This window comes from Periophthalmus magnuspinnatus, chromosome 17, assembly GCF_009829125.3.
Source record: "Periophthalmus magnuspinnatus isolate fPerMag1 chromosome 17, fPerMag1.2.pri, whole genome shotgun sequence".
In the NCBI taxonomy this organism is placed as follows: domain Eukaryota; kingdom Metazoa; phylum Chordata; class Actinopteri; order Gobiiformes; family Gobiidae; genus Periophthalmus; species Periophthalmus magnuspinnatus.
This window is the reverse complement of record NC_047142.1, coordinates 17,126,247-17,151,477: the sequence shown is the minus strand read 5'-3', so window position 1 is coordinate 17,151,477 and position 25,231 is coordinate 17,126,247. Positions and strand designations below refer to the sequence as shown.

At 37.5% G+C, this 25,231-nt stretch overlaps 2 protein-coding genes across 3 annotated transcripts in view; both read right to left on the bottom strand.

Moving 5' to 3' along the window:
- LOC117385377 (retinal-specific phospholipid-transporting ATPase ABCA4-like) overlaps positions 1-19,561 on the bottom strand; it is a 76,221-nt gene extending 56,660 nt beyond the window's left edge. The window contains 9 exon segments of the mRNA XM_055228671.1: positions 231-468; positions 5,621-5,710; positions 12,286-12,435; positions 12,437-12,484; positions 13,445-13,572; positions 15,389-15,528; positions 18,015-18,156; positions 18,452-18,545; positions 19,496-19,561. Coding sequence (XP_055084646.1) covers positions 231-468; positions 5,621-5,710; positions 12,286-12,435; positions 12,437-12,484; positions 13,445-13,572; positions 15,389-15,528; positions 18,015-18,156; positions 18,452-18,545; positions 19,496-19,561 — 1,096 coding nt within the window.
- A 2,230-nt stretch (positions 19,562-21,791) lies between these two features.
- Positions 21,792-25,231, bottom strand: part of LOC117384874 (rho GTPase-activating protein 29-like) — a 66,931-nt gene continuing 63,491 nt past the window's right edge. Inside the window, exon 22 of one of the 2 annotated variants that reach the window (XM_033982032.2) lies at positions 21,792-24,667. In XM_033982032.2, the coding sequence (XP_033837923.1) occupies positions 23,498-24,667 (1,170 nt within the window). In that variant the 3' untranslated portion in view covers positions 21,792-23,497. The remainder of the gene's footprint in view (positions 24,668-25,231) is intronic. The other variant, XM_033982033.2, reaches the window with a different exon arrangement.

Sequence of the window (25,231 nt, the reverse complement as noted above, 5' to 3'; positions counted from 1 at the left end):
CTCTGTCTGGGAACTCAAAATCTGGTGATGGGCCCACTGCTGCTGATAAGTTGCCCCAGGGACATTGAAGGATGAATAAAATGCAGCAGAAAGATAGAAAAAAGCAGAGCTAAGTCTACACAAGGACTAAACCAGGCTCAACACAGAACCAACCAGAGCCAATGTAAACTGACTCTAAATCACATTAAAAGAAGTCATTCCCAATAACGCCCTGCCATTTCCCCACTCACATGCAGTCTCGTCATAGACATAGTTTTGGCTCTTGGTCCCGTTAACGCCCAGAAACACTTTGTAGTTGTTGTCTTCGTACCAGTTGAAGGAGAGGACCCTGGACCACCCTCCCTCCGGATACCCACAAAACAGGCCTGACACACTGGACATGAGCTGGGAGAACGTGGAGGGGCCCCCAGCCTGGAGCAGAGGGGCCAGAGACCGAAACAAATCCTGAGAACTGTCCTGAGTTAGCAGCTGCAAGAGACACCAAAAAGATTAAGACACGAAAATACATCCTACTTAAAACATAAACAATAGATTCTTCTCTTGTCTCCATAGTGATATTTTTGCTTTGGCCGGAATGTTCCACAGTGTAGCATCAATGAAATTAAGCATTTATTTCATAACAGATGTTTCTATTCATCAAAAATACCTTGAAAAACATGCATTCTTACTGTGAGTGGGGTCATCTCTTCACAGACCTGACCTGTAACTTGACCTGGTGTCTCCACCTGTTTGTCTCCATGGAGACAGATAATGTCATACATAGGATCTTTCAAGGAAAAGCAATAACATCTCCATGGAGACAGTGTAGATTTGTGTGCATTGAATTTGTTCATTTTGGGTAAATTTCAGAGAAGTAAGCAAGAGAAACATCTTAGAGAAGGTCAGATTCTGGGCATGAGTGCAACTGAAATAAACTCTATCCAAACCGTGATTATTTTTAGTTGAAATATATACTGAAAAACAATAATCTCCTTGAAGAACACCTACTGTACTTCTGTCTACAATATAGTTACTGTATATCTATGACACCTGTGGATCATTATGGTATAATCGCTATATTGATCTAAAACAACTTTATAAAAGAAACAAGTGCCCTACAGTGCCCAATGGGAGTTCATGTCCTGAATGTCATTACAACAAAGACTTGTGCAGTTGTCAGCGCCTCCCTTGGATACTGTAGCTGCACATTACACTAGCAAAAAGCAGATTTTTTTTCCCCATTTGTACCATAATGACAACGTAAAGGTGGCAGTGAAGACAGGGGTCGATTGGAGCAATGGTGTCTTGAATATAGAAATATAATGATTACTCAAACATGCATGAATCAAACTAGGTATACAACTTCGAGAAGGTAAATGAGAAAGGAAACAACTATAACATGGTTAAAAGCTCTAAAAAGTTGATTTTGCATAATAGGTCTACTTTAAGTACATTTTGTGTTTTGCGTTTTTATTTTCAATGTCAACCAAATGTGAGTCTACCCAAGTTACAACATTTCATTACTGCATAGACTACTGCACAGACTATTGTTTACTGATTGTTTTCTTGTTTTTATTGAGTGGCGATGATAGGCCTTGAATCATGTAGACAATGTTTCTTTTCTTATTAAGATAGTCCTTGGTTTGTATTTATTACACTACAGTCATAAAACCTATATGTTCTATAGTCAACCTTATGGCCACTTTGTAAATTATTATTACCTTTAAGCGAGTTGACCTTTCGGAAAAGAATGATACTGTACATACTGCAGGAGAGCCCATCATTTATAATAAGTGCATGTTGAAGTATACACAGCCAGAGCAAAACAATACTTGGAAAGACAAGCAAACATTTGGGATCAACGCCTTGAATTCGCATGATGGGACAGAGAGGGCGGAGTAAATATCCTCCAATTGAAACCGAGAATAGCAGCGTCCCAAAGCATTTCCTGAAATCATTTCCTTTAAAAGTGGGTCGAGAACTTTGGCCCGGAAAGTGGACTCCAAGATACAAGTTTTATTAAACATTCATGGACCTATAGTACTCTGTGCAATCTTATACTTGTTCTTATACACCTCAAGATCATTCTAAAGTTATTCTGGTTAATTTCTGTCCTGATACCTGCTCTAGTTTCAATATTAGTTTTAGTATTGATTAGTATCTGATTTTCAATACTTTTGACAACCCCAGTCACACAACATGGAAATTCTTGTAATAGTAGTGGTAGTAGAATTAATCAATTTTATTTTATTTATTTATTTATTTATTTTAATTCATTTCTCAGCTTAAGCAGTATTAGTAGTAGTAATAGTAACTGCAATAGGAGTAGTTGTGGTAGTAGTAACAAAACAGTTCACTTTGGTAGCAGGTGGCAATAGTAGTGCTAGTACTAGAAGTATAATAAGTAGCGTTAATATCTATTGCTTTAGTAAAGTATAGCAGTACCAAATGTTAAACTAGTTGTAGTAGAGGCTAGTATAGTAGACGCTGAAACTATGGATACGTGGGTAGAGTAAAAATTGTACTGAAGTAAGAGTACAGTTAACTGTTAACATGTTACTCAAGTTGAAGTACAAACTAGTGATCAAAGACATTAATCAAGAAAGAGTAAAAAGATGTTTTGGAAAAGTACTACTACTACTTACTACTCAAGTAAGAAATAGACACATAAACAAGAAAAACTGTAGGAGTGGTGCAAGAAACATAAATAGGATAGCAGTAGTAGCAGTAGTAGTGGTAGAGTCTAAAAATACCAGTAGCACCTGTAGATGTAGTAGTAATATTAATAATGTACATATTATACTTGTATCAGTGAGAAGCTAAATAGTTGACACCACTCTGGGGGAAACAGTGACAGCAATAGTAGCAGAAAATATCGCAGTAGCTGTAGTAATTTCAGCAGTAGTAGCAGTTCACATAGTTTGCGTCTTGATAGAAGTGCAAGTATTTATATGACATAATTTGAAGCATGACTCATGACGCCGCCGCCCCCCGCCCCTTTCTCTGTACACTATAGAGCGGACATATTCCTCCTCACTCCCTCTTCCTTCTCATTCTTTTGTATTTGTTGTTTCTCACACGCTTTGATTCAGAGGCAGGGGCGGTTGTCATGGAGAGTTTTTTCCTGATGTCTCCTGTACCGTCTGTCCCACCCAGGGATGTGTCAGCTCTGTGGAATGTCTCTGTGTGTCCCCCTTTACAGAGGTGAGGAGGGGGAGGGGGGCAGGAGGAGGGGGCAGGAGGGCTCAGGGGAGGTGAACGTGCACAGAATCACTACTGTCACCTCGCACACACTTATGGTCGTATGGATGGACTTTATAATGCAGCTAATCCTGATTTATAAAAGTGCTATTTCTATATCTATTTATACACTTCACAATTTTAGATTTTAGTATCATTATTATTAAAGAAGAGACACTGTGCTTGTGTCTGTTGTATAGTCATAATCTATGCCACGTGTTAGATCATTATGTTATGATTTGGACATTTTAAATTGCCATATTAATCTAAAATGTTGTAATAAAAGAAACATTCTGAATGGGAGCAATAAACGTCATCACAACAAAGACTCGCAGCTGTCGACCCCTCCTGTAGCTGCAGATCACGTTTGAGAGTTTCATTTGCACCAAAATGACCACACGATAATGCCGAATCTCACGTGTATCAAGAAGAAAGAAGAAAATAAAACTGGAGAATGAAGTAAGTACAGAGCAGTGGGTGTGTACTGGTGGGAGTGAAAATGGGGGTTGATCAGAGCAAGGACGTATTGAATACAGGAGTATAAAGATTAGTCAAACATGCATGAATCACTCTAAATACAACTTCAAGAGAGGAAATGAGAAGGGGAAACAACTCTGGTGCAGAGCTGTAATCCACAGTCTTTTAAACTCTGATGAAGTTTGTTTAGTACGGCATGCTGGGACGGCGACTCAGTGACTCGGCCGGTCGTGATAATTACTATATCGACTTATTGTTCAGTATATGATAGATGGAACAATTTTTTTGGGGGTCAGTATTTATCGTGTGTACATTTTCTTTGAAGTACTAAGAAATTTTGGGTTATTCTTTGGCTTTATGAAAAGATTTGAGCTGTAAAAAATTGAATTATGTCTCATTACAGATGCAATGTAAGTGCTAAAGTGTTTCATTCTGCTGTTACTGCAGCTCATGATTTTTTAACAATATTATAGATTTAGAATATTTTTTGAGGTTTAAATCTGCTCTTGGATTATTGTGTCAGTGGTATACATTAGTTTCAGTATTATCGTTTATCATCTATATTTACTTCAGAAATATATCTATAAACTTCAAAATATGTTGTCGTGACTGGCCTAATGATGACAACCGCAGGAGCTCATTTGGGTGAGAGCAGAGGATATGTGCTATAGCTGTCTATTGTTTTCACCTAAAAAAGTGTCAGAGAAAAATACAAATTTCAAAAAAGCATGCAAGAAATACAAACGCCGACAAATGTATTTCAATTCTCCTAAATATGGACCATGTCTGCACAAAACAGCATCCTCCCTCAGACGAGATCCATCAGCTGCACTGTTGACCCACATATGACACTTATAAAGCACTTGGAGTATGTGAAAAAGTATTATAAAAGGCATTTATATTATTATCCTTAATCATAAGTAATAATTGTAATTAAAAATATACATTTCATCACACATAATATATGTTCTGCATCTTATATTGATTATTGTAAAAAAATATGATTTATTGACCTATACTCAATTAAAAAAAACAACAACAATTTAAACAATTTTGTCCAGTTGACAGAATTGAATTTTTTGTTTGCTAATTTTGAGGGTTGTACCGAACTCACTAGAGAAATAATTGATGAGTGAAGTTTGAGTATTTAAAATGAATGTATAACTGAGCTCCATAATGCATTAGTGACCACAGACATGCACAGTCCTGCAGGTACAGAAAGTCGTGTGCTGTCCACATACACTACATTGTTGAGATTTCTCTGAGCCATTCTCAAACTGGGAGCAGCGGAAAAGTCCAGTTTCCTGCTCTGCTAAAAATACTGAACATGCACCAGGAAAGAGTAAGAGAGAGAGGAGGAGAGAGGAGGAGAGAGAAGAGAGGAGGGAGAGGAGGGAGAGAGGAGGAGAGAGAGGAAGAGAAAGGAGAGAGGAGAGAGAGAGATGAGGATAGAGAGGAGGAGAGAGGAAGAGAGAAGAGGTAGAGGATGGAGAGAAAGGGAGATAGAAAGAGAGAGGAGGAGAGAGGAGGAAAGAGGAAGAGAGAGAGAGGAGGAAAGAAAGAGGGGAGAGGAGACAGGATGGAGAGAGAGAAGGAGAGAAAGAGAGAGGAGGAGGGAGAGGACAAGAGAGAGGAGGAAAGAGAGGAGAGGGAGGAGAGAGAGGAGAGAGATGAAGAGAGAGGAGGAAAGTGGAGAGAGAGTAAGAGAGAGGAGACAGAAGGGAGAGAGAGAAGAGAGAGGAGACAGAAGGGAGAGAGAGAAGAGAGAGGGGGAGCAAGAGGAGGAAAGAGAAGAATAGAGAAGAGGAGAGAGAGGAGGAAACAGAGGAGGAGAAAGAGGAGGAGAAAGAAGAAGAGAGAGGAGGAGCAAGAGGAGGAAAAAGAGGAGGAGAGATGAAGAGGAGAGGGACTGTGAAGCTCTCACCAGTCTGACTCTGTCAGATGAAGCCTTGAAGACACGGCCCCAGTAGTGGAGGTCGATGCCCTGAGCGCTACTGTCCATCACCTGAGGCATCTGCAGGAGGGACGGGAAACAGGAGGGTTAGAATGTTGACATCTTTAAATTAGTCAAGAAAACCACACATTTGCTGGTACTTTTATATATTTTTCATTTTTTTCTATTAAGAAGTGGTGATACAGCCTGTACTAGCTCTGTGGTACCAGTAATATTTTGGAGTTTAATCATGCACCAAAGGAAGTACACAGGTAAAAGTCCATGAATAGTGGCCATAAATTTATGCATTTTTTAGTAAGACAGAGATAACTGTGGGATGCCATCACACAGTACATATGAAAGAATATATTATGTAAGCTAAGTTTTCACAGTTTGCAAAGGGGCAGATGGACAGACCCATGTTCGATTTCTGGGTAGGCAAATGCTCAAGACAAAAAAATCCTACAGGGACACTAAAGTAAGAATGATCCCCCCATCGCACCTAAAAAGTTGTTCCAGTGCTACTATAAATTGGGTCAAATGCAGAGGACAAATAGTAATGGTCATGGTTACATTTTCATATAGCGCGTTTCCATCTTCAAGACACTTAAAGCACTTTATATCAAGAAACCACTCCCCCATTCACACACACATTCATACACCAGTGTACGCAGACACTGAGGCCGAGGTGGGTTAAGTGTCTTGCCAGAGGACACAACAACAGAACAGCATTCATCTGTGGGAGCTGGAATCGCATTGCCAACCTGTGGGTCAGTAGATCTGACCGCTCAGCCAGTGATGTTTACGTCGAGAGCGGGATTCGAACCACCAACCATCGGATCAGCCTATGTAGTAGTTCTGCTGTAACTAAATTAAATGGTAAACAGATTGTCACACACATATATATAGTGCGGTGATGTGGGTTAAGTGTCTTGCTCAAGGACACAATGACAGTATTCATCTGTGGGAGCTGGAATCTGTGGGATGTGGATCAGTTCGCTCGCTCTACTAATGATGTTTATGTCGAGAGCGGGAACCGAACTGCCGAACTTCAGATCAGAGGACGAACACTCCAACTGAGCAACTCCCGCCCCAAATTATTGAGAGGAAATAAAATAGTTTGAAACAACTGTTAATTTCTATAAAGTTCCTCAGGTTTATAGTGTCCTTATAATCCGGTCAGGTTAAGTTGCTTTTTTAAACTTATCCATACAGTGTCTCCTCGTGTTTTATTATTTAAGTAAACCTCCCTATGTAATGTTATCTTGCATTAACATTTTAGCAGTGGGTGTAGCAAACGCCCGGTCAGTTCAGAGAGCACAGGGCAGGAGGAAACCTAGCATACGCCAAGAACAACACACGCAACCGATATCCTTCCTCTAACATTCCTCACTCACAGAACGAGGGAGGACTTAGGCGCTAGGGAATAGGAAGCATAGGAAGGGAGGATGTAGGGAGCCAAGAGAGAGGTCAGTATGCTAATAGCCTTAATCTGAAGAATGTATGGAATTAATAATATGGAGATTAGCAAAGGCCACAGTGCAGTTCAGCCGCACCCGAGCACATACTGTTGTTGTGTCAATGAGCAAGACACCTGATCCACCTTCTTTATGTGTGTATTATCATTGCATCTTATAGTCTAATGGCATCGTTGTATCGCTTTTATTGTCAGATTTTAATCCCTCATGACTATCAAGAGGGAAATGAAATAGAATTTACAAAATAAATAAATAAATAAATCAGTTTAAGGGCTTTAAGTAACTGGAAGGGCATCTGGTAAATAAAAAACAAAAAACAAAAAAACAGCCAGTTACTACTAAAATCTATTAAAATAATTTAGGTTTACTATATTACCATGACAACCAACAAGCACTATCTATGTCCTGATTTAGTCCTGGTTTTGGCCTGATCCACTTCTGGTTTAGTTTTGTTTTAATCCTGGTTCAGTATTGCTGTTACTGCTGCCACATTTAACTACTACTACAATGAAAGAAGCTACAACACAATGTGCAGTAGTAATAGTAGAGCATCAATACTATATATTTTACATTGTTCAATTTGTATTGTGTATGTATGTATGTACGGCGACCTTGAGAGCCTTGAAGGCGCCTACAAATAAAATGTATTATTAAAATGTATTATTATATATATGATAGTAGTAGTAGTGGTAGTAGTAGTAGTAGACGTAGTAGTAGTAGCAGTAGAACATGTGTAGTAGTAGTAGTAGTGGTAGATCATGTGTAGCAGTAGTAGTAGTAGTAGAACATGTGTAGTAGTAGTAGTAGTGGTAGAACATGTGTAGTAGTAGTAGTAGTAGTGGTAGAACATGTGTAGTAGTAGTAGTAGTAGTAGTAGTAGTAGAACATGTGTAGTAGTAGTAGTAGTAGAACATGTGTAGTAGTAGTAGTAGTAGTAGTAGTAGTAGTAGAACATGTGTAGTAGTAGTAGTAGTAGTAGTAGTAGTAGAACATGTGTAGTAGTAGTAGTAGTAGTGGTAGAACATGTGTAGTAGTAGTAGCAGTAGTAGAACATGTGTAATAGTAGTAGTAGTAGTAGTAGTAGTAGTAGTAGAACATGTGTAGTAGTAGTAGTAGTAGAACATGTGTAGTAGTAGTAGTGGTAGAACATGTGTAGTAGTAGTAGTAGTAGTAGTCGTAGTAGTACTGTGGAACAAGTGTAGTAGTTGTAGTAGCAGTAGAAGATGTGTTGTAGTTGTAATAGTAGTAGTAGTAGCAGTAGTACAACATATATAGAAGTAGAACATGCGTGGTAGTAGTAGTACTAGAACATGGGTTGTAGTAGTAGTAGTAGAAGTAGTATAGGACATATGTACTACTACTACTACTTACTACTACTGCTATTACTACTAGAAATACAACTGAACAGGCCCTGATTGCAGTACTTTACACGCTTTGACACCTATATGTACCAAGAAAACATAATATAGGTTTTATAAGTGTGATCGTGCTACTTTACAAGCCATGAAAACAGAAGCGAGTTGAAGGCGTGGAGCTCAACTTTTCTCTCAAACCACAAAACAGTGACAGATCCTGTGCCAGCCGTGCCCATAAAAGTGCCAGTCCTGGCTTTAGTTAGAACGCACAAATTACAGTACACTTTTACAGGCTACGGCTTTATTACAATGTTTATGTTAGACCACAACTGGGTGGGCTGGAATCGGGACTGAAGTGAGGCGGCTTGTGCAATAAAATCGTACTGTAGTAGTAAGAGTTTGTATGTCGCACATTATGTAATCAAAATGATAACTGTATCAAGCTAATTTGAGTATTTTTACTACCACTAAAATATCAAATAGGACTACTTCTTTGGCAAAAATGTACAACATCTAACCACTATTCTTTACAATCTCTTCTCCCACACCAACTAAATGTGTATCATTTTAACTAGTACGTGGTCTTCATCAGAGGCAGTCAAGAAATATACTCAAGTAAGTGTACTGTTACTTCAAAATAATATTACTCAAGTAGAAGTAGTTGTCAAAAAATAACTTGATTTCGATACTAAGGAACAGACTCAATACTCAATCCCATACCGCAATCATAATAAAAAGCACTCTTTCTTTAGACAACATATTTAATTTTCAACATTAAATCATATGTGTCTATGTGTTCTTATACTTGTTCTGACACAGCTCAAGATTACTTTCTCATATAGCTTTTGTACCGATTAAAGTATTTGATCTTCTATACTTTCGACAGCCCTAATTTAGAGATACTATCCAAGAAATAGTAATCATCTAGACATAACATCTAATTTATAATTTGAAGACACTGGTTCGAAAACCAGAATTACAAGATCAATTTAATGAAGTTACACGAGTAAATGTACTTGTAATTATACTAATAGTAGTACTACAGACCCCTCTATGTTCTGATACCTTTTTATAAGATAGGATAAAATATACAGTAGGTTGACAGCACTATTCTGTACAGTAACTGGCCCTATTATTATGAACAATGCAGCATATGAACAGGATCAATAGGCTCTAGACTGAAAGAGCTTCTAATAATCATCTTATCTGCAACAAAAATATGTCTCAGATTTGTTCATTTTAATCAAATAATTACATTTTAATTACAAAATGCTAATCTGCGAGGAATTCGATGTTGCAGATGATGGATGGGGAATGCTAAATTTACTCATTAACAAGAGAAAAGTTGCCTAATACGTCTTTAATTCTCAGACTAGTTTCAGACCATTCCATTCCTCTCCCATCCCTGTAGATCCAGTCGCACTGACAGGCTGCGTTGGTACACACGGGTCGCATACTCATCCTAACCAGAGTGGGCCGTCTCACAGTGAACTTTACATAAGCCTATTAGAGAAACAGGCCAAGAGGATAATGCTCCGTCACCTGACAGGCTCAACACTACAGCGCACAGGAGGCAGCGCATAAACCGACTCACCACTTTTAGAACATGTGTGTGAACGTGTGCTCTACGGCAGAGTCAGCATTACCTGAAATACACATTCGACCTGTTACGATTAGCAATAATGACAAATGCTGGAATGAAGTGTACTGGGAAACTTGATAAATAAAGTGCAAATAGATTCAAAAATCACATTATTTCCCCCCAAAAAATAAATAAATCCCCTAAAATTGAGCTGCTAGAGGGGTCATTTAATATGTTACCAGAGCTGTGTAGTACTCAGTTACATTACTTGAAGCAACTTTTTAAAGAAATTTTACTGTTCAGAGTACTTTTCTACCAGCATACTTTTGCGTCTACTTGGATACTTTAAAGGAAGTGGCAGTACTCCTGTTTGATTAAAAGTTGAGGTTGCTCTTCCCACTGTGAGTAAGTCTAAACGTTGTGTTTCTTGCACTGCTCCTTCAGATATGATTTAGTTTTAGGTTTTTTGTGTCTATCCTTTGATAATACCACATTTTCTACATTATTTATTCTTTTTTATATTTTGTCCTTGTCACTGACCCCAATGTGACCTCTAGAGTATGGAGTGTAAAAGGCCTACTTCCACCACCTCCTCTCTCTCCACACTCCATCCTGTAAACGTTATCTTGCTGACTATCACTTACTAACACGGGTAAGAGGGGAGTATTTTTACTTCTATGGGGTATTAACTGCTAACACATATTTAGATCACCATGTTACAGGCTTGGGGGCAGAGCTTTGGACAGAATCTTACGACTAGCCTTAAGGAAGGGTTCAGTAGCGCCCAGGACAGATCACTAAATTACTCAAACATGCATGGATGACATCTCAAACCTCTTCACTCATGTTTGTGATGAGGGAATAATGTTATAATATGGTAGAAAGCTCCAAAAAATCCATTTTGCATAATACTTTCTCTTTGATGCAAGGCAAGTGTATTTATATAGCCCAATTTGTACACAAAGTGCTTTACAGAAATTAGAAAGACTTAATGAAAGCCTCACTACAAATTATAAAGTAAAATTGTACAGCACATCATTTTCCTTTTCAGATCCAAATTACTGGTTACCAACATTTCGTTGAGTCATAAATGAAATATTTGACAGAATACTGTAAATATTTCTAATTGTTGGAGCCTCTCTGTCCTTCAAAACAACCTAAAGAGAGGATGGATCACTTCAGTGGATAAACACAGGCTGCAGTGAATAGGATGTTACAGGAAAACTATGACTTGCAGTAAAACCGACGTTGCCTTGGTAGTATTTTGTAGTTGTAGTAGCAGTAGTACTAGTGTTACTATTAGTAATAGTAGAAGTAGTTAGCAGTAGAAGTAGCAATAAAATAGAAGTAGTATAAAGTATGAATTGCTCTAGTACTAACCCACTGCTTAGGCACGACAGTGTGATCGGTCCTCTGTCCTTTGATTGTCGTCCTGCAGTGAGGAATCTTGGGTGATTGTGGACTTTATGACAGAGCTAATGTGCGTGTCCAGTTTGAACATAAAGTCCAGCTTCTTTAAGCTGAGGCTTCTTGCTAAAGTAAAGTCCTACCTCCACAGGCAGATTTTGTAATGTGTCTGGATTATTGTAATTCTTTGTATGTGGGGCTTGACTTCCTGCAGCACATTTGTCCAGAACACTGCAGCTCCATAAAAACTAAGAGACGAGACACATCATGTCTGTGCTGTGTAACCTGCACTGGCTCCTATTTCATATTGGGTGCAATTGAGAATGTTATTGATTGTGTTTAAAATCCTCTTTATTTGAGAGAGTTACTGCAGCCTATACTCCACCCAGAGCCCTGAGGTCAGCTGACCAACTCCTGGTGCTGTGCCCAAGGCCAGCTCAATGCCAAAGGTGACAGAGCCTTTCTGTGGCAGCGCCCAGGACTATGGAACAGCGCCCTCTGCCTGCCAGATCCTCTCAGTCTTAACAGTTTAAGACTAACTGAAAACCCACCTCTTCTCCCTGGTATTTAACACTAGCTAGAGAGTATCTCAGTGTTCTATTGTTCTTTTCCTATACAGTATATCATGTTCTCAGATTAAAGTCTAACAAATGCTCAGACAAAGCAGTGCCTACAGTTAACATCACAACCCCAGGAAAGGTTGATGACATCAGCTACAATCTATCAATAGATGAAAGACACATACAATCCCCTTAAAAAATGTGCTGGATCAAAAAAACCTACTCCTAACATACTGTAGACTTAGTACGTAGTACCCATGTAATGCCCACGTACCAGTCTGAATATCTTGAAGAAGTCGAGGTTGGCATAGAGCACGTCCTCTATGGTCTGCAGACTTTGCTGGCTCAGGGCGCACATGGCGTTTCTCACACTGTGTAACCCGTGGCGACTGGGGAAGATCAGGAACCTCTCCAACAGAGCCTGCACTGCACGCAATGTCTTTGAGCTGCAGGTCCGGAATACCATACGCAAACTAGACCAGAGGAGACAAGACAGGGGGATATTATCAAGGCTTGACTGTAGTGCTGTAAGATTAATCACAATCAAATCAAAAATCACAATTTAATAGATGCAATTAGCAAATCACAAAGGCTGCAGTTTTTTATAGTGCTGCCATTTCCTCCACAAGCAACAAAACATCCTGTTTTATTCTATCTTAGATCTGCACAAATGGGATTCTTGTATTAGTTTGTCTTTTTGTCAATTCTGCTGGACGTGTTAAAATGTTTGCTTTGAACTAGTGTTGTCATGATTATCTGATTTTCAGTACTTTCGAAATCCCTACCCAAATCTAATCCCAATTGCAATTGCAAAGCTTGACAGAGAAATCGCAATTCAATTTTCTTCCCAAATCGTCCAGCCCTACTTGACTGCTTAAAAAGTACTAGTAGTATTGGAATTCCTTGTTGTCTGAGTTAAAATACTTAAAGGCCCTATATTGCACGTTAAAACACTGTTACCTCATGAAAAACATCCATAGAGTTGTGGTTTTTTTTCATTCACATATGTTTGAGTAAACCTGCATTATTGGGCTGTCTACTCCAAAGCTCAAAATGCTCTGTTCTACACTGTGATGTCATGATGTGGTAGTTTTCAAGTTAACAGCTACCTTTTACCTTTAGTTCAGTACAGATTGGAAATTCCAGGACTGCAATCATCCAAATGATTCTAGTGAAGATGTATGGAGTTTAAAAATGCAGTGGAGCACTTCCTGTATTACCACATAACATCACAAGGTGGAACAGAGTGTTTGCACAACTCCAGGTATGTTTGTGATGAGGAAACATTATAACATAAAGGAAATATGTGTGCTGAACAAGGCTCAAAAAGTGCAAGCATTTTTAGTTGTTCCTGAATGCTCACATAATATACCTTTTTAACTGAATCAGATAAAAAAATGCAGCCTTTATTGCACTGGTAGATGCTTCCTTACTTGTTCCAGTCGTATCCGTGCATTGGCAAGCTGGTAGACCACAGACTCCGTGAGGTGGACGTCTCTCAACAAGAAGGATGTGAAGTCTTCATCATCTTTCAAAATGTCTTCTACTTTAAGCCCACGGCCTGGTCAGAAAAAAGGGGAAAAAAGAGGTAATTAAAGGAAAAAAAACACAATAGCTGGTTGGTTTGTTTGGCCTGACTAAATGGTTGGACGACACAAACACCATTTTTTTACCCTTGGACTAGACAATTGTCAGTTTAGTTCTACATATCATAATTAACAGAAGGGATATGTTTGTTGTTGTTTTTTTTAACCAATACTGATATCTGATATTTGGCCTGCCGATATTTAAGTTTTAAAATCCATAGCAAGGCCAACAAATGTATCTTTAGTTAAAGTAAAGATCACAAATAAATTTCACTTTTGTAAAAAATAATAACAAAATGCATTTATCTGTAATATAAAATAATTAGTGTCAACATACTGCTATATAACACTCCTCTGTTTCTATTTTCATCCATTAGTCTGTTTAAAAAGGGCACATAGAGAATGGGGCTGCGGCACAAAAACATTGGCACTGAATGCTGATATTGGCTGATACTTATATTGACAAATCCGTATCATTATCAGACAATATTGATTTATATCGTCCATCCCTAATTAACAGTTGTAAGAAAAGAAACACTAGTTGGACTTAATTTTCCTAATTGCTTCAACAATGTTTTGAGGGCGTATGGTTTAATTTCTGGTGGAGGGTTTGCCACCTGCTTGTCTCCATAGAGATGTTTGGCTTTATCTGGGATATTCCATAGTATTACATTAAACATATCTCTGTCTCCATGTCGGCGATACCACCAGGCCAAGTTACAGGTCAGATATGTAACAGTGCATATGTATGTTTTTCTTTTAGCAATAACAACAGCTGTAATTGAAGAAATGATAGAGATATGCCTCATGCCATACTGTGGAACATTTCACACAAGCAGAAACATTTCCATGACGACAGGTGATACCTTTGACAAGAAAACTTAGATTCAGACAAACTTAATTGATCCATGAGAGAAATGATTTAATGTTATTACAAAGTTAAAGAAAACTATTTAGAGAGAGCACCTTTAAAGGTACATTGTGGAACTTTCTGTAGACGGCGTGTCATCTGTATAATGGAAATAGAAAGTTCAAACTACAGATTGACCGGTATGAGTTTTTTCATGGCCGATTCCAACTATTTAGAATACAAAGCAACTAATGGCCGATAAGCTCTGCCAATATTTTTGGGCCAATATGTAAGGCTGATTTTGATTATTTACCCCAAATTATGTAATTTAAATTTACTAGAAACTCCCTGCCCAACCCTTTTTTTTACCACAAACCCATAAAAGAGTTGTGCGGTCATGTTTTGTGCAGTTATCTCTTGGTATTAAAGTGTTAAATAAAGCATTGTGTGTAGTTTCTAAGCAGCAGATTGCCGAAAAACTAAATATCAGGCGATACTGGAGATTTAAAGCCGATAGTCGATACACTAAAAGTCTAAATATCTGCCCAATACATCAGCCAACTGATATATCAATCTATCTCTAGTTAAACCATACTTTGGAACTTTCTCCATGGATAGATACATTTTATGCCATACTGTGGAATATTATAACCAAGGGAACAACTTTTCCACGAAAACAAACAGTAGAAGGCCCCCCTCCAGGCCAAATAAGAGTCAGGTTTGCGGAGATGCAAGCTCACTCACAGTAAGGACGTATTTTTTAATATATTTTCCAGTGCAATAAACAATTGTCATTTGATTCTGTTTTTTGGCTAAAATGTTACATGGTGTGGCTTTAATGTACTTGATTTTGACAAAGCAACACAGTCAAAATGTGTTGACAAGAAGCATTATTCAAATAGATTAAAAAAACAAACCTCAGATATGAGAATGAGCGTTACCTGATACTGAAGAAGGATTGTGACGAAGCGTCTCCATGAAGTTTGAGAATGCTGACATTTCGCTCCAAATCCGGCGCAGCTGATGCACGTCTGTGTCATTGAGAACCAGCTCCTGGAGATCTGAGTAAAAACGTGCCAGTCTGAAAAATCAACCAGCAGAATCAGAATCTATATAGCTCTCTATAGAAAAATGTATTAAAGGTCACAAAATTAGCTTTTAAGCCATGTTATAATGTTGTTACCTCTTCAAAAACATCCCTGTTGTGTTTTGTTACATTCACACATGTTTGAGTAAACCTGCATTACTGTCTACATCTACAAAGCTCAAAATGCTCTGTTCCTTTGATGTCAGGAAGTGGTAGTTTTCAAGCTACTTTTTACTTTTTGTTCAGAAGAGATCATCACAAGGTGGAACAGAATTTGTTTGAGGGAAGAACTCGGCCTAAATATTGAGGATTTGTGTATTAATCTATGTGAATGAAGCAAAATACAACTCCAGGTCTGTTTTTGATGAGGAAACAACATTATGACATATATCAGAAAAAGGTGTAATATATAAATGATGCTATTTATTTTCCCAATTATTGGAATAGCAATCACATTTGGCTCAGGGAACAGACATTTTAGTTTTTAAGAGTAAATAACCTGATTTAAGTTCAAAGTGATGTAGTTGATTCAACATCTTAAAGAAACTTTTATTATTCTTTTGAGTGGATAATCACATTAGCTGCTTTCAAAGAGAAATAACCTTGATTTATGTTGAAAATAATGTCGTTGATTGTAGTATAAATTCAAATGCATCTTAAAATAGTACCCTTTAGCAGATGAAGTGTGGATGTAAACCAATTACCAATAAAAACATTAAGAAATAGACAACAGATTTATTTCTGTTTCGTCTACATTTTTTATACATGTTGTAATGTTGTTAACTCATCAAAAACATTCTTGAAGAGGTTTTAGATGTCATCCACGCATGTAACCGAGTGATCTCTCTCGGGCTCTATATTCTACAGTTAGCTGTAAAAGTCTATGTCACCCATGGTCCCACCCGACAATTCTCCATAAATATACAAAAGCTTGATACAGAACAATACACTACAACTTCATAAACCTGATGCGATGTGCAGTTGTCATAGACGTCTGAAAGGGAAGTGACTTAGCAAAGAGAAGGGAGAATCAGTGCACAAGTGAAACTCTATGTCTTAGCAATTAATACCCCATAGAAGTATATTACCCCCTGTTTAAAAAAAGGGCTTAAAAAGAGTATATTTCAGCAGATCAATCATGGAAGAAAACAAATGACCAATAACAAGTATTAGAAAGTCAAATAACTGTATATTTTATCATTTTTATTGTTATATTTTTTTGTTGCTGTTTTTTTTATTGTGTTCTTTCAATTTCTATCTTCACCAAGTGTGCTTATACGAGCGTCTCCGGCTTTGTATCTTTCAGACACATTTTTTATGAATGTGAAAACAATGTGACAGCCAGACAGCACCAAATAATGCCCGGGATCCAGGGGTCAAAGTTCACAGGCAGAGGTCAGACCCCCCATGTTACGGCATTATTACAAAACACAGCCAATGTCTACATTGCTCAAATCTCTACCATTTCTCAAACTTTCTTAGCCTGAATGATATGAAAAAATAAATGCTATAATGAATACCATTGTACCACTTGATTAATCACTATAATATTTTTGACTCAGCAAGTTCCTTAGCAAAGCACGACATCTGATGTGGCTGAGCTGATTTAGCAAAACAATTATTAAAGGAGGAAAATCTGAAGGAAGTAATTGAAATTTTCTAAATTCAGAAAAATTTACTGCCAAAATATTACATAACATCTAATCTATTAACATGAGACTTTTCCAAGTCTAAATGGGCTTTATTTGTATAGAATACATTTAAAATAGTTTGGAAAATTTCTTCTAAAAGTCTATATGACTATTGTTTTATTAACATTTCCGATTACAGTAGGCCTACATTTCTTACTTACTTATATTTCTAACTTAACTGGGACTAAACCTGGAACTAAACCTGGACTGGACCAGAACATGAACCGGACCAAACCAAGTCTACATCAGGACTAAAATGGGCTCAAACTAGGTCCAAAACTGTTTGTCATTTGTCTAAATGTGCAATATGTAACTTGTCTGATTTGGTTCTTGTACCTGCCTGTCTCCACGGAGATGTTATCGCTTTGGCTGGAATGGAATGCTACACAATATGGCATTAATTATTTGTTTCCATGGAGAAGCCTCTAGGCTAAGTTGCAGGTCAGATGGGTAGAAAGACAAGATTTAATGCTATACTGTGGAACATTCCAGGGAAAGCAATAGCATCTGCATGGAGACAATCAGGTGGTAGATCTTTAAGATCAACCTTTTCAAAATGTGAGTAATTTTCTTCTCTTTTAAACTAACTAGAATGTCACTTAATGCCCTTAATCTTCACCAGTTCTACTAGTTTCACAGCTCCAAGTATTTGTCGGTTTCAGCTTCAGGGCTTTTTACCATTTAACATATATCATACTTAGTTTTACATTGTTAATTGCTATGGCAACGGTCCTACTAATTCATCACTCTGAAGCCCACGGATAATGGGTATATTGTCGATGGACTCACAGGGAGTTGTTGTAGTTGGACACCACGCCCGGGCCCTCTGCTCTGGTCGGGTGTCGGAAACAAGGGTTGTTGGCATTACAGAAAATTCCCTGGATCCACGGCAGGATCCCAGTCGAGGGCATGGCCTTGTTTGGGAAATGACCTGCAACAAGAAACCGAGAAATTAATTAAAAAGTGAAAAGGCAGTTGATGTGTAAATCATTGTCACAGCGCATTTAGCATTTTGTAGTACTGTAGTATATGTAGTCAAATCAGATGAATGGATGGATACTTTATGGATCCCCAAGTATGTATATATAATAGATATATATTAAGTACTGGCCTTCAGTTCCTCAGGTAACAAATTCATCCTGGTAGGAAGTTATTTATTTTACCTATATGTAAACTCTATACCTAAAGCTCTATTCTGTGTAATGTTTTTAAAATATTATCCTTACACTCATGCTGCTGGTACAGGGGGTTTGCCTTTCTGAGCCACACCAGACCGATAAATAAAACCGCCGGCCAGATGATTTCAACCAGGAACCGAATCTGGACAGAAACACATCACAAAATGGCCCTCTTCAATATAAACAGGTTAGGAAAACACTGCACATTTTAAGCACATTTCTATGTCTAGTATAATTGTGTAGTTTAGCAGTGAATAAACAGTGAATGACTACAAGTTACAACATTTACAACAGTCAACATTTTAACAAACATTTGGGTTAAGAAGTATGAATGTCAGGTGTTTAATTTCAATGATCTCATAATAAATAAATAAATAAATAAATAATAATAAATCACCCTAAATGCAGAGGTCGGTAGTACTCACTTACATTTACTTGAGAAACATTTTGAAGAAATTGTACTTTTCAGAATACTTTTCTAGAATACTTCTATTTCTACTTGAGTAATATTTTATTGAGTTCAGTAAAAATGTTGGTTACTCTTCCCACTGTGAGTATCAAGTGAAAAAACTTTATATAGTATTGGCAATATGAAATGATTTGAACATTTGTGTTTCTTGCACCGCTCCATCAGATATACTGTAGTTTCTCAGTTTCTCATTTTGTGTCTACATTGTGTATTTAATATTTTATTCTTCACATTACATTTACCACAAATAATAAATGATGTTACGTCCTGACAGTTACTCTTACAGTTACTTGTAGTAGTTTTTCCGAATACTTTTTTACTCTTAATTGAGTCATTTCTTGGACCACTGCTTTGTACTTCTACTTGAGTAATATTCTTCTGAAGTAACATTACTTTTACTTGAGTTCAATTCAGTTCAGTTTTGGCTACTCTACCGACCTGTGTCTAAATACATTTATTCATTTGACGATGGATGAGAGGGGTAAGTATGTCTCTGAATATGCCTGATATGTGAAATAAACATGAAATATTGAAGGATAATAGACTGTACTCTGCACTGTGTAACATTTAGCTGTAAGTTGTTTTGTTTGTTGTTGTGATGTGTTAAAGTGTTCATATGTAACCTTCTGGCGTTTGCGCAGAGTCCAGTTCTTCCAGAGGAGCAGGCGGACCTGAGAGCCGGTCTTCATTGCTCCACAGCCCGGAGCCTCCAGGGGGTCATGTGACCACCTGAACACAACACAGCTCTGTCAGTGAGTGTGTATGTGCATGGACAGGACAAATCAGATAACCCGAGAATTAGACGAGATTTTTGGTGTTTACAGCACAAGACAAATCAAACACCTGGTGACACGAGTTAGTTACTGAAAGGTACAATATGGAGGTATTACATTTAATGCCATACTGTGGAATATTATAGCCAAAACAACATTTAGTAACAAGCAAGATGAGGCAAAATAAGCGAGGATACATGTTTTTTTCACAACCAAAAACTTTAGTCTATTTTTTGTCTAAATGTTCCATATTGTGATTTTAATGATTTTAGTGATGACTGTATTTGGAAGACAGAAGAATGATATTTGAGTTTGAATTTAATTTTAACAACTCTCAACTTTGTTAGTTTAGTATTTTCGGTTAGAGTATTCATTTCTCATAATGGTCCAATGATCCAAGTAGGCACCCAAGGCACATGTGATTACTGCATAAAAGTGCACTATCTCTGTGCACTGGTCTATTTCTGATGGCTGATGTAAGTGCCCCGGACAATTGTTTACATTATAAATAAAACGTGCAACTTTTATAACATGTGGAAGTTGTAAAAGCTAAAAATGAGGAAACAAGTATAGTTTAATATCATTCTTGCGTTTTCCAGCCTCCCCTCACATACCTCCCCTTACACAGATGGGCTGAAACAGAGAGTAATTTGTTTTAGACTGACATGTACAACAGATTAGAGCCGGAGAGACAGGAGACAGTGGAGACATGAGCTCTGAAAAGGAAAACAAAATGGAGAAGCACAGACTCCAAACTCGTGCCAAACACTGTCATTACACTGTCTGCTTTTTACAATGACTCCAGACAAACAGTCATTACACCAGACTGCACTTCCTCACTCTTGCTGCAGGTAAACAAACAAAATGGTCTCTAAAAATACACTGAACTGTACAAAAAGTCAATGATATTTTTAGCAAGAACATGTTCCATATGATGCTGTTTTCTCGTATATGTTAATGTTAATCTTGTTTCCTCATCAAATAGTTGTGTTTTGTTTCATTCACACAAGTTTAACACACAAATCTTGCGTATTTAGGCAGGAGTGTATAGTTCAGCAGAGTTCTTCTTTCAAACGGAAAACACCTTGTGATGTCATGTGGTAATACATAGATAGGACAGTGCCTTAGATGAGGTCAATGCTCTTTTTGACTCTAAATTATTTTGTAAATTTTGTATACATTCTTAAATATCTAAGACCTGTACACAGTATTGAGACAAAATAAAAAAGTAAAAATATAAACTACAGTAATTAACACAAGATAAAACAATATATCTTACCTCTTAACAAATGATGTATAAACTCAAATTATATCCAGTTTTACATGAGACAACAGAGATAGTAAAGCATTACGTGTTGAGGTGGTTGAGGTGGACTTGTGTAGTGAGTCTCATAGCTGTAGTTGACAGTGGAGCAGTGCAGGTCAGTGCTAATCTGATTGCTCTAATCTCCAGCTCAACACAGAAAAGACAGGCGGCCATTTTGAGGGGAATTAGGAGTGTAGTGTCCACAGGTGCATCCCAGGTCCTATATTTGACAATGCTCTTGAGGAATGGGATTTATTTAGCATGTAAAACCATTCACTTCATATTATTTGTATGTAGCAGTTTGTATAACTTAAAGTGGAACTAAAGACTAAATGTTTTTGGGCTACTAAACTGTGTACATGGTGTTTGAAAGAATAATCTACTAGTTTATGATTACAAACACCTGACTGCAGGGGCGGAGTTTGAAGCATAGATATATGTGTTAGACCAATCACACTGCTCCTTATTATATAGATTTATATTACAATTCACATACGAAGTTTGCTTTATAGTGTTAATAAGATAGATGCAAACCCAACACTTCAATGCGATTGGTTTATTCCATCTGTTACTCACTCAGAGCATGACTGAAGTGGACCAATAGGAGGAGAGGGTGAGGAAAAGTAGATGCCACGTAGTTATGTGTGTATCTCGTCTATTATAGCCAAAAAAATCCAAATTTGACAGATACAATATCACAATTCAAAATCCTTTTTTTCCACCAAAACTCCATATTAGGAAAAAAAAAATAATAATTACATGCAGAAGTGATCATTCAGTTTATCACTCTTGATGTTAATAACCAAAAAGACAGTAAATAAAAATACAAAATTACCAGGAAATATTTAAAATACATTTTAATTTGCAGCAAAAAATCTGTTGCATGTCATTTGTAAAACCATAACAATGATGGACCAAAATTACTGTGACAAACATGCAGAATTTTCCATTTGTGCAAACGTAAACACAAAGAATTTACTCATTGACAAAGATGTACCAATCAATGACTACTACGAATATAATTTACCATGGAAATTATGAACTAAAATCAAAATATTATGTTAAAATACTTCCATATCTTCCTCAAGGAATAAAATATTAAATGATGCCAGCATTAACAAAATAACGCAACATTAGATTTTGAACTTGCCATAAGTGCATTGAGTGATTACAATATTATACCATTCAATCAATGTACAATATATTTATGCTCAGGAAATGATGGGTTTCTTAATAGACAGATTTCAACATCGACAATAGAAAACCTTATTGATATAAATATAAAAATCATGCATTTCTCTTTTAAAAGATTGGCCAGACCAGCCACAGTAACAGTAACTTCAATGTGTAAATAACATATAACACTTACATGGTTTATCTTCCAAATACCTCAGTTCTTCCACTGCGTAGCCTGGTCAGCCAAACCCGTTCAAACATTAGAATAAGAGAGAAGAAGGTCTGAAACTTCCCTAGATTTTCTTAGAGCAAAAATAAACCAAAAATAGGGGCTATATTTCTATCTAATTAACTGGCAGGGGTTGAAAGTAAGTAACTACAAATACTCAGATTTCTGTAATGTACTTGTATGATTTAAAATGTAACTAATTGCAATTTAGTACTAGTTACTAAGTAGAGCACAAGTCCCAATTGCCCCAAAGCCTCATATGCTCATCAACTCACATAAAAGCATGACGGAATGTTGGTAAAATTGTGATGAAATTAACTAGTAACTTGTGCTTTGAGTAGTGTTTTTCATGTACTTTTTATATAACTTTTTCCAGAAAATTAACTTTCCATGACACACCTTGAACATTACCCACAATACTGGACAGCACTAGTTTTACCTAAAATCATATGTTCCAATGCATGTCCATTGGCAGAAAGTTGCATTATTATTTTGTATCATTATTTTTAATAGAATAAAAGGCTGACCAGGCTATCCACTCCACTCAGCTGGACAAATAAACATACCTCCCAATATATTTACTATGGCACAAAATATCTATTTACAACAAGATGATGCACTGCAAACAAGTATGACCTACATCAGCAGAAATGACTGACATACAGAAATTGAATTCATGTAGTTTATATTTTGGCCTTGTTTTAATACATCTTGGTTTGTGTATATTTATCATCTACTTTAAGATTTATTTTTACTTATAATTTGCCGATGTATAACTCAACTGACAGTTACTGAATTAATTAAGTAATAAAATGTACTAACAACAAACAAACTAGGTAATAGTGTTAACACGAGACAAAAATGTCAAACTCAATTCCGATACTAAGGAATTTACTACTGATTTTGATACCGCGATGAAAATTAAAAACGCTCTTTATTTAGACAATAGAATGTGACTTTCAGCATTAAATGGTAGTACTTCCTTTTATATTACCATGTGGTCTTATATCTGTGTAATCCCTCAGTCGTCTAGGTAGGTTCCATATTATTTTGTCAAAAAATACCCAAACAAGATCAATATTCTGAATTTCAACCATTTAAACTAACATAGACAATCCTTTTTTGCAGTGTAGATTTGGCTTTACACAAAATGCGCCTCTCTGTGCTCCAGCTCCGGTAACCTGCGGGGTCTCAGTCTTTGGTAAACGTTTTTATTTTCGGAGGGACTCGTTTCATCTGGGCTGCCGGGGGGAGGGGACTGTGGCGGGGACGGGCTAGCTGGGGTATCGATGGCGCTATCTATAGAATCCTGCGCCTCTAGTTTGGATTGTGGACTGCTCATTTCGGTTGGCGAAGTTGGTAGCTTGTCCGGGATAGCTTGCGTGGGTGAAGTTGTAGCGATTGTAGTAGTAGCAGTAGTGGTAGTAATAATAGAAGTCCAACTTGGAATTGTCCTTGCACGGCTGTTTGTAGATCCGGGTGGTTTGTAAAATGTTCCAGGTGGGGGTTGAAGTGTTCTTGGCGCTCTCAAAGTCAATGGAACTTTTGGTGAACTGCTAGGGTCTGTATTTTCGGTATCTAGCTCCCTTTTAGTCCAAACTGATTTTAAAGAAACGGCATAGGGGCTAGTCGAGAAAACATTTGTAACAGTGCCTGTGGTTGGCGCTGCTGAGGAAGCCGTTGCAGTCGGGACAGAAGAATTCGGTTTAACTTGCCCCGGAGTGGTAGAGTTAGCGACAATCATAGCAGTTCTTGGAGTAACATCATAGTGCTTGTACTTTCTATCCCAAGTTCTCCTCTGCATAGTTTGCGTGTCAATAAAAGGCGTTATATAGTAAGTACTGACTCGAGATGAACGCACTTTTTCAGGTTCGGGGACTTCCTGGATAGTTTCCGAAACACTATCCCGTTCAAAGGAAGCCCCATCGATGTTAGCATTAGCCATGTTAGCATTAGACAAGTTAGCATTAACCATGTTGCGGTTGTTTCTTTCACTGATTTGAGCGGGGGTGGGGAGGCGTTCAAGAGGCATGCTGATTGGCCGAGATAATTGGCGGGTTCGTTGAGCACGCAGTTGGACTTTCTGTGCCATGGTGGTGGAGGGGAGGGCAGTGGAGGAATGCACGGTGGGGCGTCCGAAGACTGGAGTGGATTTTTGAGGATCCAAGGAGCCTGCGGAGGTCTGGATCCCGTTGGTTTTGTCGAGATTTGAGCCATCGGTTCGGTCTGTTCCGGGCTGCACCTCCTCCACTTCATTCAGGATTTGAGACGAGGGGATCACAGAGGAATATCTCTTGTAGACTTTGGCCGTCTAGAGAAGGAAGAAAAAATTTGTATATTACTAAACTAATAGCAAACAAGATATTTTTTTAAGCAGAGCAGTGGTCTAACTAACAAGGAAAAAGCATTTCTCCTCAAAAAATGATGTCATTTTTTTATTTCTCTGAATTTCTCTGAGATTTTGTGTAACTTCATAGACTAAAATTAATATATGACTTAACACACATCCCCTGCATATTCCATTGAAATAGAAAGTTAAAATCGTACTTTAGAACATTTTTTATGGAGATAGATAAGTTTTATGCTTATGCCATACTGTGAAATATTATAGCCAAAGGAAAAACATTTCCATGGAAACAGGCGGGATGAGGTTGTCCTGGTTTGGCCTTAAGTTTAAGGAGATGTAAGATTTTCTAAGAGTTTCAGTGCAATAAAAACATCTGAAACGAAAGGGAAAAAAGCTAAAAAGCTACGTACTTTGGCTTTAAATGAACAGTATTGCTATCACATACTTGCCCCTACCTTTTAAGTAACTTCTTGGCTAACAGTTTTTGTCAGTAAAATGTAAAATTCAAATCAAATATGTCATAATCAA